Source organism: Myxine glutinosa, chromosome 8 (assembly GCF_964187855.1).
Source record: "Myxine glutinosa chromosome 8, kmMyxGlut1.1, whole genome shotgun sequence".
NCBI lineage: Eukaryota > Metazoa > Chordata > Myxini > Myxiniformes > Myxinidae > Myxine > Myxine glutinosa.
In genome coordinates, this window is record NC_136268.1 from 128,018,339 (window position 1) to 128,037,916 (window position 19,578).

At 41.8% G+C, this 19,578-nt stretch overlaps 1 protein-coding gene across 2 annotated transcripts in view; it reads right to left on the minus strand.

Moving 5' to 3' along the window:
- The window catches only part of LOC137432912 (collagen alpha-1(XII) chain), a 305,761-nt gene that overhangs the window by 104,448 nt on the left and 181,735 nt on the right, over positions 1-19,578 (minus strand). For both annotated transcript variants that reach the window (XM_078783725.1, XM_078783726.1), the window contains exons 25-30: positions 16,966-17,101; positions 16,667-16,708; positions 15,795-15,937; positions 5,349-5,478; positions 4,972-5,091; positions 1,220-1,366 (exon numbers count right to left, since the gene is read on the minus strand). In XM_078783725.1, the coding sequence (XP_078639851.1) occupies positions 1,220-1,366; positions 4,972-5,091; positions 5,349-5,478; positions 15,795-15,937; positions 16,667-16,708; positions 16,966-17,101 (718 nt within the window). The remainder of the gene's footprint in view (positions 1-1,219; positions 1,367-4,971; positions 5,092-5,348; positions 5,479-15,794; positions 15,938-16,666; positions 16,709-16,965; positions 17,102-19,578) is intronic.

The following is a 19,578-nucleotide window of genomic DNA, read 5'->3' on the forward strand; positions in this document are numbered from 1 at the left end:
TTGTGACATTTAGTAACATAATGTGATGTTTACTAATAGGATGTGACGTATACAGCAAAAGGATGATGTATATTAACAGGATGTGATGTATAGTAACAGGATGTGATGTATAGTAACAGGATGTGATGTAAATAGTAACAGGTTGTGACATTTAGTAACATAATGTGATGTTTACTCATATGATGTGACGTATACAGCAAAAGGATGATGTATATTAACAGGATGTGATGTAAATAGTAACAGGTTGTGACATTTAGTAACATAATGTGATGTTTACTCATATGATGTGACGTATACAGCAAAAGGATGATGTATATTAACAGGATGTGATGTATATAGTTACAGGTTGTGACATTTAGTAACATAATGTGACGTTTACTAATAGGATGTGACGTATACAGCAATAGGATGATGTATAGTAACAGGATGTGATGTATAGTAACAGGATGTGATGTATATAGCAACAGAATGTGATGTAATAGCAATAGGATATGATATATAGTAACAGGACGTGATGTATATAGTAACAGGTTGTGACATTTAGTAACATAATGTGATGTTTACTCATAGGATGTGACGTATACAGCAAAAGGATGATGTATATTAACAGGATGTGATGTAAATAGTAACAGGATGTGATGTATAGTAACAGGATGTGATGTATAGTAACAGGATGTGATATATAATAACAGGATATGATGTATATAGCAACAGGATGTGATGTATATAGCAACAGGATGTGAGGTAATAGCAATAGGATATGATGTATATATAAAATCTTAATCAGTAAGGTATTCTTTTTGTATTTGGCTTTGAAACGGAATATTTTTCATGTAGGAATTATTGATTTTAATCACCAGGTCAAAATAATTTATCGGTCGTGCCAGACCAAAGCAAGATCACGTGAGCAAGATGACGGATCATGGAAGGGACATTTGAAATGACAACATGAAATTTTGTTCCCAAGGGAATGGGGAATGACTGAAATTTTGAATGGATTTACATATACATGCAATTGCCATAGAGGTTCGCTTACGAAGCTCTCTATTAATTACCAATGCCAAAAACAGAACAAATGTTATGAAAATTAGGACGATCGTTTGTATTTCTATTATCGTAGCTGAAAATCAACGAGACTGAGAGTTAACAGGAAACGTTAATGCTTGGGCCAAGGTTAATGTTATGGTAGTAATAACTGCGGTGCTCCTGCCTAACTTACCTGTGGTGCCAATTCCGACGAGTGGTTCACTCATACCAGACGGATAAACAGAAAACACAGACACGTTGTATCGGGTGCCTGGAGTGAGATGATGAAGTACCGCGTGTCCAACGTCACCAACAAAAGTCTCCATCTGACGCCCACCATCTGAATGCACAGCGACACGATATAGGGGTAAACAAGTCCAGAAATAATCATACCTGGAGAATGGCATGGAATGAGTAAAGGAATGAAAAACAAGTTTTATATCATGAGGATATACTAGTACCCGACTGCAAAGCCGCAATGAGCCGGCGAAGCCAAAGCCTCTTGCCACTATTTTACCCATCACCATGGCATCAGTAGGTTAGGTAATTGGTAGTAGGTAGGTGCAGTCGGTATCGTACCTAGTTCAAAATGACACCATTTGCATTCTGGATGAGATTAAAATTTATAAAATTTCCTTCTTGATTAATTCGGTGAATTCGGTCTCAACCTCGGATATTTCCGGCCGTGAAAAACTATTCCCTACGGCCGCGAGATTTCTAAAAAATAATTCTTCGTCAATTTTAGAATATTTGACGCCGTTTTCAGCGTCCGAAATGTGGTAAAAAGCTTTTTTGAAATATTTTTTCAAATGCTCGAATCTCATTGGTTCTGGTAATTGGTGACGATTTTCGTTGAAGATAACCAGGGCCCGCGTGGGCCCGGGGAACGAGGTTGATCTTAAAGTATTTTAATTACAAATTAGAGGTGCATAAGATTGTGAATCAAACAAAGACGGGTGAAACAAACTCCTATTGAACTTTTTCGCAATTTTTCATGCATACTTCCGCATCCGGAAGATGGCGGCCTCCATTGAGTGATTTGGTTTTTGAAGTATTTTTTCAAATGCTCGAATCTCATTGGTTCCGGTAATTGGTGACGATTTTCGTTGAAGATAACCAGGGCCCGTGCGGGCCCGGGGAACGAGGTTGGTCTTAAAGTATTTTAATTACAAATTAGAGGTGCATAAGATTGTGAATTAAAAACAGACGGGTGAAACAAACTCCTATTGAACTTTTTCTCAAAATTTTTATGCATACTTCCGCATCCACAAGATGGTGGCCTCCATTGAGTGTTTGGTGCGTCAAAGCTTGGAATTCTCAAAGGATCCAGCATAATCTGGTTTTTCAACATAATACGTACACGTTCATTCACAGCACCGGCTTCGCCGGCTATAATTAAAAGAAAATGTGTGTTGGTGAGTTGGCTGACATGATTATTTTCTCGTAATACGCGTCCACAATCATCCTTCAACGTGTTGTGGAGTCGGCTGAGGCCCTCACTTTTCACCTTTATTACAGCTCCCAAAGGGAGAGAGGCATTAACCGTTTAGTCTTGGTGTTCATGGTGTCCCACTTTTTAAAGAATAAGTTTTGCATTATTTAATTTTTAAAATAAGTAATTTTTCAATTGTTTTTTTTTTTTACAATTTTCAATTATATATATGTATATATATATATATATATATATATATATATATATATATATATATATATATATATATATATATATATTTCAATTGGTTATTTTTTTTTCAATTTCCAATTATTATTATTTTTTCACTTTTCAATAATTATTTGATTTTTCAATTATTTAATTTCTTTAATTATTTAATTTCCCCATTTATTTATTTATTTCTTATTTGGTTAGCAGAGGGAGACATTAAGTGTAGAATAATAACCTGGTGTCTGGCTTTTTGGAAAAAAAATACATTTCTTTTCATTATGAGGAAGAACTTCAAGTACTACAAATTGGCTAATATTAGGAGTTGGCTATATCGGCAACGATGAGTGATCTCAGATCGCAGCCCTCTAGTTGCCTGAAAAAAAAAAAAATTCCGCATCCGCTTGAGAGATTGACACAGACCTTTCAACATAGGGGTGCCTACCCAGGGAGATTTTTTTTTTTTTACCAAAGTAAAATGATTGAATGGAAAATGCGGCCAGCATTCCAAAAAGTCTGTTTTCTGTAGGCCTGGCCTGTTGCAGGTGTTTCACGTATCAGGAATAAACGGACTCGACCTCACTTCACTCGGTGAATTCAACCAAATTAATTAATTATTTTTTCTACATGGATGTAAAAAGATAATCAATGGAATTCAACATGTCTATATAAAAATCGATTTGAGAAACAGATTTACAAACAGCTTAGGAGTGGAGATTGAAAAAAAGTTTGAAGATACAATTCGATTTATGGAAAAAATGATGATAATTTTGAGAGGATTATTCAAAAACAATAACATATTGTTACGTTTGTAGGGGGTAGGGATACCATAGACCAGGTAGAGTGTATAGATTAGTGTGCCCCGACTGTCGCGAAGAAAAAGAACCACCTCGATGTACTATAAGTAGGGATCCGGTAAACCGTGTGTTCGGATTAAGTGTATCTCCGTCTCCATTACGAGGAGTGGGTATGTTAACTAGCTCACGGATTATGGGTAATGTATCCCTTGTATGTCGATACCTCTGTAATTTATTTCCTATGTCCCTTTTGGCACCACACCATAGACATATAGCCACGCAATCGCCCGCATTTAAACTCACTAATTAAAAAGCTAACCGGAAGTCATGCATCAAGCCCTACCGCTGACAACCCCGACTTGGGAAGCGCACAGGTCGGGTAGGCCGAGGCCACGCCCCGAGGAGCCGTGATTGGGCAGGATTTTGATTGAAGGAAGGACTGATAATAAGCACACGCTGATTGGTAAAGCACGACAGATGACGTCAGAGTGCTGTGTACAAAATAGTTGAAGTGGCGGACATTTTTCCTTCTCGTTCTGGATGCCATAGCGAACGGTCGTGGTTGCTCCTCTCCTCACCCTTCTCGGTTTTGGGTCTGGCAGTAACGGTTGTGTGCCGGAATGTTCTCCTCGTTCCCCTATTTGTCTGGCGTCTGGGCATTGAGAGCGAACATTCACACTTGCACCTCTTGTTCCAAAAGCGATAGTGGATGGTTGTGCTTCGCTCTCTGCATGGGGAGGCTTCATCGCGAGCAGCCATGTTCCGGCATTCGGCTGGTGGTCGTGAGGCGGAAGAACTGCAGACGGAGAGCTGCAGTTTTCCCCAAGCAAAACAACGAGCTGCACGACAACTCCTGTTTGTTCCACGTGCTCGGCCCAGAGTGAAGAGACGCACAGTGAGGCCTGCTTCACGCCAACGAGTGCGTTTCGCTCGCAAAGACGCCAAGGCCTCAGACGATCTTTTGACGATTCCTGGCGAGACGCACCGATCGAGTGAGCCAAGTGCAATTAAAGCCACACACGTTTATTTTATATATCATTATATTTCCCTTTGTCTGTGTACTGGATCTGTGTGCGGGGACGTCCCATTTAGGATTTTATTTACCGTGCATTATTTTGTATTACCGGCATTTCTTTTAATAAATCCATTATTTTGGACATTTTAATTTTGTGTTCGTTTGAGTTATTTTTTGCAGGTTTGAGGACTGCCGGTGGGATTCGTGAATGTAAGGCTCCGGTTCTCCCCCTCCCTCTCACTTCCCCCCGCGTATTCTTCGCCATTTGAACTGAACACCTCGGAGTAACAGCTCGTTTCGTAATTTGTGCTACCTTAAGGTGTTCACCAAGGGTAGTCACGTGACAATATTTACTGGATGTCATTATATTTCCTGGATTGGATTATATTATATGTAATGCAAGTGACAGGATATTTTGCAGGTTTAGGAGGTATATTGGTTGAATGTATGGGATGAAGAACAGAATAACTCACCCAGAGGTTGGTACACCACTTTGTACCCTTGTGTAGGCACCGGGACCCGGTCCCAGTCCACACGGAATCGAGTATGCCTCTCATCTGACACGTGCAGATTCCTCGGTGAAAGTAATTGCACTTGAGGTAGAGATATTTAAAGAAGTAAAAAAGGAATCCTTGAAAATTATAGCATAATATTAAGCACATCAGGTATGTTATGTTCTCGGTGAGTGAAATAATTTAACTTTAAAAGTTTTTGCAAACTACGACCAGGAATCAATTATGACAATCATGAATCACTCTATTATACTCCTCCACTCCTTGCCTAGCGCACATTGTTTCACACTTAGGAAGATACATTTGTATGCAAACTAAAAACAAAGTGCAAAACTCACATGTTCTCGCAGTCCCATCCACGCTTCCACCTTCCCCAAAGGAGTAGAGCGAGTGAACAGACACATGGTATGGTGTGTCAGGAAGTAAGTTATGGAGGACCGCTGTGGAGCTTTGCCCACTTGTTGTCACCTATGACCACAGGAGACAATAACAATAAGAGAACAAAGCATCTGTTTGCATTACTGAGTTGAATTAGTCATCAAATACTCTTCCATTTTCAATTCAAGAAATACATAATGCCGTTATCATGATTGTTCCTGAAATTTAGAGGAGACTACAAGGTGCCGAACATCTTTATTATGACATTGTCATAATACGTTATTGTATTTAAAGAAATATAAACTACGTGATTTGGGTAGATATGCAATGATTAACCATAAAGATAAATATCTTGTAACTAAAGTCAAAGTAAAAACAAAAACTGGTGAAAACAGTCCACAGTTTAATTGGTTGCTCAAAGAACGCTCTGCGAGGATAATCAAAAAAGTTAAGTGGCATTTCAGATCCTGTATTGTGGATGGAATGATGCAATTAAAATAGATTTACCAGTGTTTCAGTTCAGCAATGATGGCAATGCTAAATAAAGGTTGCGAGACATTTGCTGGGAGGGTGGTGATTCCAGAAATTATAAAGCGGGGTAAAATTGTTACAGTTGCCAAAGCAAAGGGCCGGAGAGCTTTTGGTCTACCCCGAAAGTGACGACACGTCTCATTAGCTGCGGCCTCTGGCACATCGAGGCCAAGTTACAGCCTGCTGTCAAAGACTGGCAGCTCTCTCATTTGGGCTCATGATCTGCTCCCACTATTGGAATGAATCTGACATGTCTAATGGTGGGGGCTGCAGTTTGCAGACTTTTCGGTTCAGCTGGCTTCAATACTACAGATGCAAAAGAGAACTGGTTACCACTGGCAAAGTGCGATGACTATAACATGCGACATTATTGCAGACATCATAAAAATATTAGTAGGAGGAGTAGTAGTAGTAGTAGTAGTAGTAGTAGTAGTAGTAGTTTTAGTAGTAGTAGTAGCAGTAGTAGAAGTGGTAGTATGAATGGTAAATAAAGAAGCATTGTTGCAAAGATAACAGAAATGTTAACATTGTGTTTTTTTGTCGAAGTAGTCAAGGCTGGTGAAAGAACGAGAAGACGGAACAGATCGGGATAAGACATAACAAAAGGAACATCAGTAGGAGAAGGGGGAAACGCCAACAGTAGGGTGGAGGGAGAAAATAGTTGCAGCCGGACAAACAAGGGGTACGGATAATGATGAGGAGAAAGGGAGAACGCAAGGGGTGGATAAAATGGAAATAAAAGCAAAATGTTGAGAGGGACGGGAGGTGGTTTGCCAGGTGTAGAAAAGATCATGGTTTTGGATGGGGGATGATTTGAGATGATGATGAACAACTGTCTTGAAGACCTGAAAGGAAGAATGAGATTGAAGAGTGTGTGGCAGTTTGTTCCACTGGTGGGTAAAAGAGGGAAATAATGAGTGGAGGTGGGCATTGGTTCTGGATTTTGGCAGTTTCACTTGGAGTGGGTTGCTGGTGGACTACATATGTCCTGCAGGTACCTGCATAGGCAGAGGATGCAAGACCAGAAATAAGGCATAAGAAGACAGAGAGACCACCGACATGTCAAAGATGGCGAAGTGATATGCCCATAGACTCAGCTTCATCATGGGAGATTCCAATTAACTTGTAAACTTTGGTTTCCATGGTGTCAAGCTGAGCAATGTGTGAAGTGAGGACGCCAGCCAAAAGGGGGAAAGCAGTACTTCATCAAGCTGTGGATGAAAGCCTTGTCAGTAGGCAGGAGCTCAGGTGTGTCAAGGAAGAACTTTGCACAACAGAACATGGCCAGACGGAGTCTGGTGTTGGAGGCCAACTTTGAAATGTGGCTTGCCCAAGAGATATCATGGCTGAGAGTGAAACCCAAGAGTTTAAGTGATGAAACCTCCATGAGAGGGTTGTTGAGAAAGCAGATGGGAGGGTTTGCGGTATGGGCCTTTCAGAGAGAGAGGGTGAGTGTATGAGATTGTTCATGGTTAAACTATATGCTTGGGTAAAATGCCAGGGGCAAAGAAAAGGCCCATTTATATAAGGGTATGTGCTATGTGGCAAAGTATAGAAAAGGAGGAACATTTTAAAGAAAAGTTCATGAAAAGGAGCATTACTTAGTTCCTCCTAAGAACACAAGGGAAGGACAGCATGCACACGACATTTTTTTTTGAATGTCCATTCTTTTCGATACTTTGCCACATGGCACATACGCTTATAAAAAGGGGCCTTTTCTTTGCACCTGGCATTTTACCCAAGGTTCGTGTGCAGCCTATGTCTGCTGGTTGCATCATTTTTCTAGGGGCGCAGCTGCCGCTGATGCAATGCCTCTCTATAACCAGTCATCTAGTACTCATTTTGCTGACCTCGGTGGGATGAGTGGCTGAGTTAACCCACCTGGTGTTAATTCAACAGCATGAAAGGGGCTCAAACTCAGGACCCGAAGATCTCAAGCCAGCAACCCTAACCTTTAAGCCAATGAACAGGCTTGAAAGCGTTATCGGTAGAAAGCCATCATGGAAGATGACAGAGGGTAAATGATAGGGTGAAAGGGGTGGAGAGAGGAAGTGTAAGCTGAGCATCACAGAAGTTTTTTTTTATTGATGAAAAACGATACGTTAACAATGCAGCAAGTTAAGCAAAGCACACTAAACTTATTACAAACATATTATGGTTCAAAAGGAGCGAATATTTATTTTGCAAAGACAAACTGAATGGACCTTTAATAGTGGTGGAATGCTTATGAGCTTGACAACTGCCATTCAGTTCTCAAGGGAGCCGTATCTCTTTTTTCTTACTGGGCAGCAGGAAGTCGCCATATTATACACAAAGGAAACTAATGGCCTTCACCAGTGTACCCACCCGACCCCCCTACACACACACACACACACACACACACACACACACACACACACACACACACACACACACACACACACACACACACACACACACACACACACACACACACACACACACACACACACACACACACGGCCTACGCTTGCGGTGCAAATATCCACTTGTCCATTGCACACTGCAAATTTTGGTGGTATTTTGTTATAATGCTCGAGGGGATCCTATGCTTCCTTTACCTCTCATTTCCATCCTCTACCCCATAATTTATTGGGACTCACACATCTGTCAATCAGCTTTCTGAGAACACAGGCACTGAATCTTCAGGCAAGTCTACTTAACAGCATGGAGGGATCTCAGTAAATCTCACAGCGGGACTGAGGAGCTGCATATTTACGTCCAGCATGGAAATTCCTGGGACCGTACTGATGACATAATATGGCTCAATATGCCGACATAGTAAGACACAGAGGTTTTACCATGTAAAAGAAAGCAGATCGTGTAAAATATTCAACTATTTTTAAAATTGTACCTCAAATATTATGTTAATTTCTGGTTCTGGTCACCTTATATTTTCAATACTCATGAAAAATAACTGGCAATAAGGATATATATATATATATATATATATATATATATACAGTCACGTGAAAAAGTAAGTACACCCCATGAAAAGTTTTGACTTTTTCAACATGTTTCAACATACAGCTATTTGATCTTCATTTCAACAATATTGAGAGATAAAGGTGATATAATATAACAAATATCATGAAACATTTACATTTTGTAGTCTATTGTATAATTTAAAAAAACATAAATGCAAATTTCGCATGTGGAAAAAGTAAGTACACCCTTATATTTATCACTACTTCAAATACCTAAAATTGGAATCAGGTGCACCAGCTCAGGTGCAAATGATTAGAACATTGTTGGAGAGGATCTTGGAGGAACCTGACTTATTTAAACCTCAGACATTTAGTTTGGTTTGCTCTTTGTTGTTGAAGTGTGCGGCGTCACCATGCCGAGATCAAAAGAGCTCTCTGAGGCCTTCAGAAAGAAGGTTATAGATGCCTACGAGTCTGGGATGGGATTTAAAAAGATCTCCAAACAATTTGAAATCAATCATTCGATTGTCTGGAAGATCATCTACAAGTGGAGAAGATTCCAAACAACTGCCAACTTGTTCAGGCCATGCCGCCACAGCAAGTTCAGCCCGAGAGCAGACCGCAAGATGCTGAAAGAATTCTCAAAGAACCCCAGAATGTCATAACGGGACCTACAGGTGGCTCTTGCCACTGTTGATGTCAAAGTGCACGAGTGCATAAGTGCACGATGTCAAAGCAAGGGGCTGCACATGTCAAAGTGCACGATGTCAAAGTGCATTAGAAAGAGGCTGCACAAATTTGATCTACATGGGAGATGTGCCAGGAGGAAACTTTTGCTGTCCAGAAAGAACATCAGGGCAAGACTAAAGTTTGCCAATGAACACCTAGGCAAAGACCAGCACTTCTGGAACAATGTGCTCTGGACAGATGAGTCAAAGGTAGAGCTATTTGGCCACTGTACCAGCAGACATGTTTCGCGAAAACCAAAGACAGCATTTGACCACAAGAACCTGATACCAACTGTAAAGCATGGTGGTGGAAATATTATAGTTTGGGGCAGGTTTGCTGCATCAGGGCCTGGGCAGCTCACCATCATAGAATCCACTATGAAGTCTTTATTGTACCAGAGGGTGCTTGAGGATAATGTGAGGCCATCTGTCCGAAAGTTGAAGCTCAACCAAAGGTGGACCTTGCAACATGACAATGTCCCTAAACTTACCAGTAAATCCACCAAGGAATGGCTGAAAATAAAGAAATGGAGGGTTCTGGAATGGCCAAGTCAAAGCCCAGATCTAAATCCCATCGAGATGTTGTGGGGGGATTTGAAGCGAGCTGTGCATGCAAGAAACCACTCAAATATCGCACAGCTGAAATAATTCTGCATGGAGGAGTGGGAAAAAATTTCTCCCAGTCTCTGACATCGACTGGGAGACAGTTATAAGAAACGCCTACTTGAGGTTGTTTCTGCCAAAGGGGGCAATACCACCTATTAGAGCCAAGAGTGTACTTACTTTTTCCACATGCGAAATTTGCATTTATGTTTATTTAAATTATACAATGGACTACAAAATGTAAATGTTTCATGATATTTGTTATATTATATCACCTTTATCCATCAATATTGTTGAAATGAAGATCAAATAGCTGAATGTTGAAATATGTTGAAAAAGTCAAAACTTTACATGGGGTGTACTTACTTTTTCACATGACTGTATATATATATATATATACATATACATACACACCACATGACCAAAAGTATGCGGACAGCCCTTCTAATTAATGGATTGAGCTGTTTCAGCCACACTCATTGCTGACAGATATATACTGTATAATCAAGCACACAGCCATGCAATCTCCATAGACAAACATTGGCAGTAGAATGGGCCGCACTGAGGAGCTCAGTGACTTTCAACGTGGCACCGTCATAGGCGTCATAGGATGCCACCTTTCCAACAACTCAGTTCGTCAAATTTGTGCCCTGCCAGAGCTGCCCCGGTCAATTGTAAGTGCTTTTTTTTTTTCTTTTCTTTTTTGTATACAAGATCGAGGCTCGTGAAAGGGCGAACATTAATCACACAGAGAGACAAACCGACACATAAAACATATAACATCGGGAGCGGTAGACAAGATGGGGAGAGAGGGGGAAGGACACACACACAACATTTGAGAGCAGGGACCGAGAGACATGGAGACATGGAGAGATCTGTGGGAGGGAGAGGACTTTGGGGAGGGGGCATAAGAAGGGGGGGGGGGTGGGAGAGGTATAAAACATATGGACACTGCCAGGACTTCCAGGAAAGAAGTTGGAATTTCAAACAAGGTGGATCTGGGGTGAATTAGCGGGGGTAGAAAAGATAAAGGTTTTGGATGGGGGAAGATAAGAGATGGTGGTGAACAGCTGTTTTAAAGACCTGGAGGGAGGAGTGGGATTGAAGGGAGTGTGGGAGTTTGTTCCGGAGGCAGGAGAAAAGAGGAATGAAAGAGTGAAGGTGAGCAGAGAGCCGAGATTTCGGCAGTTTAACCATCAGAGGGTTGCTGGCAGATCTTGTGCAACCTGTAGGAATATTTGGGGGACAGAGCACAGAGAGAGCTGGGGGAGCAAGGCCGGAATTCCAGGAAAGAAGTTGGAGTCGGTAGAAGACAGAAAGACCACCTACCTGCCTGCGGTGAGTGAGTGAAAGGCCCTCAGAGATAGCTTCATCACGGGAGATTCCAATGATTCTGAAAGCTTTGGTTTCAACAGCGTGAAGCCGAGCTAGGTGTGAGGCACGAGCACTGGCCTGTCGAGATATACAAGCGCGAACGTTTTGCTGGTCGAGATATATAAGCGCGAACGCAAAGCCCTTTCACAGGACTTATGCAGCGGCGCTCTTGAGAAAGGACTTGGAGGACTCACTCGCTGGCGCTGTTAAAGGACTTGTTGGAGGCGCGCGCGTTGTAACAAGACTAATGCGCTTGACTGTCGTGATTACAAAGAACCCTTATTGGAAGCGCGCATTACAGGACTGATGGGCGAGAGCGCATTGAGAAGAACCTTATGAGATATACGGCGCGCTGATAAAGGAGAACATTGGAGACGGTGCGTTTGGCACAAGGGTGCACATATTACGTACGCCAGAGGACACCAGCTTCGCCCCGTTATATAAGGTCCGGTCACGTTCAACTATACGCGGAGCTGCCTGCCGGGTTTCGCCGCTGGACCGGAGCCTGGACTGGAGCCTGGACGAGACGGTGACCATCTATAATCCATCTACAATCCCCGTGTGAGTGTGTATGTTTGTCCTGGGTAATAAGTTAAGATTGCCATAAGACTGCCCTGTGTGCTGCTTCTTCTTCTTCCTATCCTGTACATTCTTTCATTTCCTCTTCTCCTTCTTGTATATAATTAATAAACCCATCTTTGTTCTTCCTATACTCTGGTTTCCTCTTGTCCGATCGCATCCGTCTTTTCTTCCATTGGGTAAACGTGGCACGACAGGAACCACTATAATCGGGTTTAGTCATTTGTTAATAGCTCGGATCGCGGATTGCTATCCGCTCGGCATTTTCCATCATATCCGTGGTTCGAGCAGGAGTTATTCCCTCGTTTCCGGCCGGCGTTAGTACTTAGGTAGTAGTGAACCCCTAGGCCTTACAAACCCTACCTAAAGCCGCGCCGGGAAGGACGTTATAACCCCCAGGACTCGGGTCGGCCAGATAAAAAGACAAGTGGATTAACCCCCCCCCCCCCCCCCCCCTCCCGCCTCGGTAAGGGGAAAAGGCCGACATTTGAGATCCGCAACAATATATTGATTTAAGAAGAAAATTAAAATTGGATATCTTCAACAATCTCTGTACACTTGTACCTATATCTTGGATTGTGGAAGAAATGAGTATTTTGCATTTTTATGTCTGAAAAGAAAGTGGAAATATTTAATCAAACAGCATATAACAGCAACTAAAAAAAAAGTAGCTACAAAGAAGACACCCACACTCATACACATCTCATCGAATGACCTAAGAGCAACATGAAAAATAACTGACAAAATGGAAAGAGATGTCTACAGGGCATTGTGAGAGATGGTTAACAATGTGAGGCAAAATGGTGAGATTTCTTCAGGCACGGCGAAGAAATGTAACACATGTGTACGCACGCAGTGGTTCCAATGTGAAAGTCGATCTTATAACTCAGACATAGGGGTGAAAAAATAATCAAACCATCCAGTAGGTAGTGCCCTCCAAAATTTCTCTCAGGATAACGAGCTCTCGCTCAATGTGCAGTTGTATCCATTATAAAATGTTGAGAAGCATTGGGAGGCAAAATGGTTTAAACCTATTCGCAAACGTTTGAATGGGTAAGACATGTCGAACAGGTTTGGAGCCTTCAGACACACATGGCTATAGGTGGTGGAATCGAATGAAGAATGTGAGCAACCGAGTGGGCCACATTTTTTTTTTGTACCTATACATAATCGAGGTTCGTGTTAGAGCTAACACATTGAACTTGAATACATTCACAGACACATTAAACATCCAATGAAAGGAGCGGGAGACACGAGGGGGAGAGAGAGGGAAGCACACAAGCACAACAGCAGAGAACAGGGACGTCGGTAGATCTGTGGGAGGGGGAGGGCTGGGGGAGGAGGGAGAAGTAAACGGTATAAAGCAAATGGACACTTCTAGGAATTTCAGGAAAGAAGTTGGGGATTGAAAGAGGCAGATTTGGGGAGTTTTAATGGGGTAGAAAAGATCAAGGTTTTGGATGGGGAAAGATAAGAGATGGTGGTGAACAGCTGTTTTAAAGACCTGGAGGGAAGAGAGGGATTGAAGAGAGTGAGGGAGTTTGTTCCAGAGGCAGGAGAAAAGAGGAATGAAAGAGTGAAGGTGAGCAGAGAGTCTTGATTTTGGTTGTTTCACCAGAAGAGGGCTGCTGGCAAATCTTGTGCATCCTGCAGGAATATTTGGGGGACAGAGCACAGACAGAGCAGGGGAGCAAGACCGTAGAGAAGTCGGTAGAAGACAGAAAGACCACCTACCTGCCTATGGTGAGAGAGAGAAATGCCCTCAGAATCAGCTTCATCGTGGGAGATTCCAATGATTCTGAATGCTTTGGTTTCAACCGTGTGAAGCCGAGCTAAGTGTGAGGCAGGAGCACCAGCCCAGAGGGGCGAACAGTATTCCATTGAGCTGCGGATGAAAGCCTTGTATGTGGTGAGGAGCTCAGGTGTGCCAAGGAAGGACTTCGCACGACGGAGGATGCCCTGTCAGTGACTGGCTTTGTAGGCCAGCTTGGAAATGTGGTTTTCCCAAGAAAGATCATGGCAGACAGTGAGACCCAAAAGCTTGAGTGACAGAACTTCTTCAAGACGATTGTTCAGAAAGTAGATGGGAGGGTTGTCCAGATGGTCTTTTCGGAGAGACAAAGTGAGAGTGTGAGATTTGTCAGGATTGAAAGACATGTTCCACTTGTTTGACCATTTTGTGATATTGTCCAGGTCTGCAGAGAGTGAAGAGGCTGCAGACTGTCGAACTGAGGGTTGAGATTTGGAGCGACAGAGAGTGGTCATCAGCAAAGAGACAGAGAGGATTTTCCAGAGAGTCGGAGAGATCATTAATGAAGACCAGAAAAAGCACAGGGCCCAGAACACTGCCCTGAGGAACTCCAGCCTGAACAGGAAGGGGAGAAGAGAATTCCATTCACGGCCACACATTGACTGCGACCAGACAGGAAGTCTGCAAGCCATGCGTGGAGATTTCCATGGATACCGTACGAGGAGAGTTTGGTGAGCAGGGCGAGGTGCCAGACCGTATTGAAGGCACGAGATATGTCGAGGGAGACAGCTCTAATTTCCTGTTTGGCATTGAGGACCTCCATCCATTGTTGAGAAAGCAGAAGCAGCATATCCAGAGTAGATTGACCTGGTCTGAATCCAAATTGATGATCGACATCAAGCCATTGAAGAAGAGGAGGGATTTGATGTCAGAAGTGATGATCAATTATATGACCTTGCTGATCATTGGGAGCAAGCTGATTGGTCTGTAGTTGCAAGGATCTGTTTTTGCACCTTTCTTGTGGAAAGCGGTAATGTTGGCTGATTTGCAAGCAGACGGCAGATGACCTTGAGCAAAAGAGAGGGTGAAGAGAATTGAGAGAAGGTGTGAAAGAGCAGCAGAGCAGGATTTTAGGACCCGTGGCCTGATGCCGGCTGGTCCATTTGCAGAATCAGAGTTGAGGTTTGACAGAAACTTCTCCACCTTGTCAGGAGAGAAGGACACAGAGTCCAGGAGCAGTTGGGTTCGACTGGGCAAGGTGGGTACAGAGAGAGATGGGTTTGGGACACATGATTTTGAGGCAAACACAGAGTTGAGGCATTCGGCTTTTTCATGTGCGGTGTCTGCTGTATAGCCATTTGAGGTAAGGGACGGGATGGAGGGGGAATAAACACCAGAAACAGATTTGGCCAGATGCCACCAGGATTTGGAGGAAGGAGACAGGTTTGAGAGTTCAGTCTTGAGAGTAGAGAGATATTGTTTCCTGGCTCTCCTGATGATGGACACACACTTGCTCCGAGCTTTGTGAATAGAACTGAGATTGCCTTCAGTTGGATTCGCCTTCGAAGAGGCAAAGGCAAGTTGTTTCAGGGCAACTGCCTCATCACAAGATTCAGTGTACCATGGACGGGACATGGTAAGCAAAACTACTATATATGGACTAATCTCCAAAAGAAGCAGCGTGCAATAATGATGAGGATTTGCAATGAGTTCTCATCAACAGAAATGGATATGAAATCATCACCCAGTTGTGAACTAATTTAATTGTTGTTTTTATGCAATAAATCATTTTCCACAATAACCACGAAAGCAAATTCCTCAAATGGTCTGACAAACATGATAAAAATGTATTTCTTAAGGCAATCCGATACATATTACCAAGGTCTGACGTCTTACCGCCTGTGGTGGTCTGCTCCCTGATTGAGGCGCATACACAATCCGATATTGATGAACATTGCCAATGGCATGATCCCAGCTAACCCGGAAGCTGTTGATGCGTTCTTCACTGGTGACAAGATTTCGGGGACCACTTCTTGGTGCTAGACACACCCCATGAAGAATATTGTTAAAAACACATTTCAGCGGGACTATTAACATTGCTTACGCCATTTTTTACTTGTGTACAAATTTAAGTAATGATTACAAAATCATTTGATACATCACTCACATTCACTGAAAATGTAAATATTTTGTAATGCAAATTATGAGTGGTTGAACTATTCCTGATGAAACTTTGAAATCTTTTATTGTCACCTCTCTTGAAAACCGTCGATAAGAAACCTCGATGAAGATGACATGGCAATTTACTTTAAAATAAAAACTCGTGAATGTCTGGATGCAAGGGTATTTTCAAAATGGGATAAACCTCAGGAATTAGAAAAGTCCAATGATGTAATGGAAAGTGATACCTGCTAGGTATTACCATGTATCACCGTGCACCTGTACAAATACATGTAGCTTAATTACCTCGAGCCTCAGATATTTGGTTAATGCTGATGAAATATTTAGAACTGATAAAAGGAGCAAAACCCTTTATTTAATGGCAAGCATGAGTTTTATGTTTACACAAGAAACACAAAAGATACAAAAGGACAAAGAACAAAAGACAGACAATAATGTTATGCAGTTAGTCAAGAACAAGGCAGCCAAAATATACATTAGTAATGCTGAAGACAAAAGAAGTTTGACTGGTCAGAGGAATTAAGGAAAACAAAGGGAATATTAAAATAAAAAACAGGAGAAGAAAATTCACTTCGCTTGGAACACACCTGGAGTTGTTGTTGCTCTTGGCGTCGTAGTTGTTATTGTCACTGTAGCAAGTAACACAAAGAAAAAACGTTTTATTGTTCGGACGTATTTGGCAATCTTTTTGTTTCAAATATTCAATGGAAAACAAAATATATTTGACTGAATAACTATGAGCAATGTAAAAAAAAACAAAAAAAAAACACCTTTCTAGGTGGAATTTACAGCTGAGAGGTTCCTCTAGCTGCTGAATCAGATATTTTAAAAAAGTGAATAGATGCAGAAACTGATAATTATAGAGTGAAAAATGAATGCAGCTCACATGTCCATTCCTCGGTTTTAATAGTAGGATCGGTCTCGGTCTCATCAGGATAGATGGCTGAGAGTTCTACGGAATAAAGAGTCCTCTGATCCAGATTATTGATGATGTATGATCTTGAGTTTCCAGGTAGGATGGTCTGATAAAGAGTAAAGGAGTTTAAACAAACAAGGAAGGCCAAGAGGAAGAATAATGTAATTGATGATCGAAGTCGGAAAAACCAGAGGCATTTTTCAAAAGATGGATCTCGTCAGCTGAAAGCCCAGGAGAACATGTTAACTGCCATAGGAAACGAGGTGCGGCTGGGATTTAGAGCTTAGGTCCTTTGTCGAAGCTAAAAAGAAGGGTAAGTTGTCAAAGCGTCAGCACCACCTTGCTTACAGTGGTGTTTAACGTATCGCCATTGGCTTTCATTTGCTAAAACTCATTCTTTAACTCATCCACCAATGCAGATCAACACTTGCTTTCATGAATACTGGTATTTCATTCTAGTTTTAGAGAGTTTTAACTTATTTTCTGTCTAAGATCAAGGCTCATGGACGAGCAAGGTGACAGAGGGTACAAAGGCAACAAAGTGGCAGTGGGGGTAGTGGGGGTAGTGGGGTTAATAGGGTCACATTTGGGTACGCAACAAGCAAGGCAATGAACATGGCAATTCATTCTTATATCACACTTTTGTGTTGAAGTTACAAATAAGATGATGTGATCAGTTTGTAATCCTGCAACTGGAAAACCAGCAATTGGCATTTCACAATTTACTGTTGTGCCATCCATATATCCCTCATATTCATCATCAGCTCAAAGAGGAATTGCTTATTAAAAATAAATAAATAATGTTTGTTTCAGCATTTGAATACTCTACTTCATCATTTGTTTACTTGAAAGCATAACCAAAACTATAACGCCACTCAGTAGAGCGCATACTCCCGCCGTGGGTGGCCGCTGCTGAGCCCTATCTTCCAATGGTAAAAACTCCTTCAAAAAATTCCTGGATCCGGAATAATATCCTGAGCTTCACCAAAAAGTAATCAATTCTTCCTTATCCCAAGGGCAAACATCCCACCAACTTTCATCGAAATCCGTTCAGAACTTTTCCAGATATTCGTGTTCACAAACACACGAACACACACACGGATGGACACGATCGAATGCATTACTCCCTGGCGGGAGAAATAACGACTTGTTATTAGCTTCAAGGAAAGACATGTGTGCCCAACCAAAGTCCAAAACAAGGTGGTTCTTCCTATATTACTGGGCTATCAGGATAGCCGAGACTTGTCTAAAGTATGCATACTCGTCTCTGAGCTGTCCGAATGTCGGCCCCGAGCTATAAACTGGTGTTTCACATGCAGGGTACTTTCACATGCATCATTGTGTACGACGTTCCCCTTTGAATGCTAAGCTGCTTGTCGCCAGCAAAATTACAAATTGCTGCCGGAATGTGCAGGGACACTATCAGGGGCAAAGCCATGCCTCATCAATGAGCATCAGCAGGCTAACAGAATTGAATATTAGTCCAATATGCAGTCGCTAACAACAACTCACACCTTCCCCACCTATATCTATCTTTACGGGTATTTACAAAGGAACACATAGCGTTGAATTACAAAAGGTCTTTTATTCCTCAAAAACCCAGAGCATGGATTTAACATTTTGCCTTTAAAAAGGAAAATGCACTTCTTGAAATACCCAAATAAGTTTGGCAAATTTACTAAAAGTATTAGTGTTATGGCTGCGGGTTAGGGGGCAGCAGTCATATAAGGCCTAAACCACAGTTTACATTCACTTAGAATCTTAAATCCATAGAACATTTTGCACACCGCTCCTTTCCTATGCCATCTCCAGGCGCTGCATGACGTCATTGCCAGGCACTAAAGGCGGCCCGGCAATGACGCGCACTGAAAGGGAGTACATACTCAGTTTTCACTCCGGTTTCTTTCTTGTTAGTTGCGAAAATCGAAGATTTTTCAAGTATATTGGTTGGTCTTGTGCGTTATTCTGTCTGTCTGTTTGTTTGACTGTCTGTATGTCAGTCCCCGACAGGTCACAATTTTCAACCGATCTTCACAAAACTTCACCAAATGGTAGAGTTGGTCAGAAGCAAGAAGCCAATTTTTTGGGGGTCAAAAGGTCAATAGGTCAACAAAGGCCAAAGGTCACCAACTTTGTCAAATTTCGAAAATCCTCAATTTTCATCCAATTGACGAGAGATTTTAAGAGGATTTACATATATGGTCACTGAATTCAACCAACAATTATTTTTGAGATCAACATAGGCCAAAAGGTAAACATAGGCCTAAAGGTCAACATAGGCCAAAAGGCCAACATAGGCCAAATTTCTAAAATCCTCAAGTTTCATCCAATTGACTTGAAATTTGAAGAAGACTTGCATATCTGGTCACTGAATTCAACCCCCAACTATTTTTGAGGTCAACATAGGCCAGATTTATAAAATCCTCAATTTTCATCTGATTTACTTGAAATTTCGAGAGGATTTGCATATCTGGTCAATGAATTCAACCCCCAACTATTTTTGAGGTCAACATAGGCTAAAACATCAACAGAGGCCAAATTTCTAAAATCCTCATGAATTACTTATTTAATTAATTTTCAAGA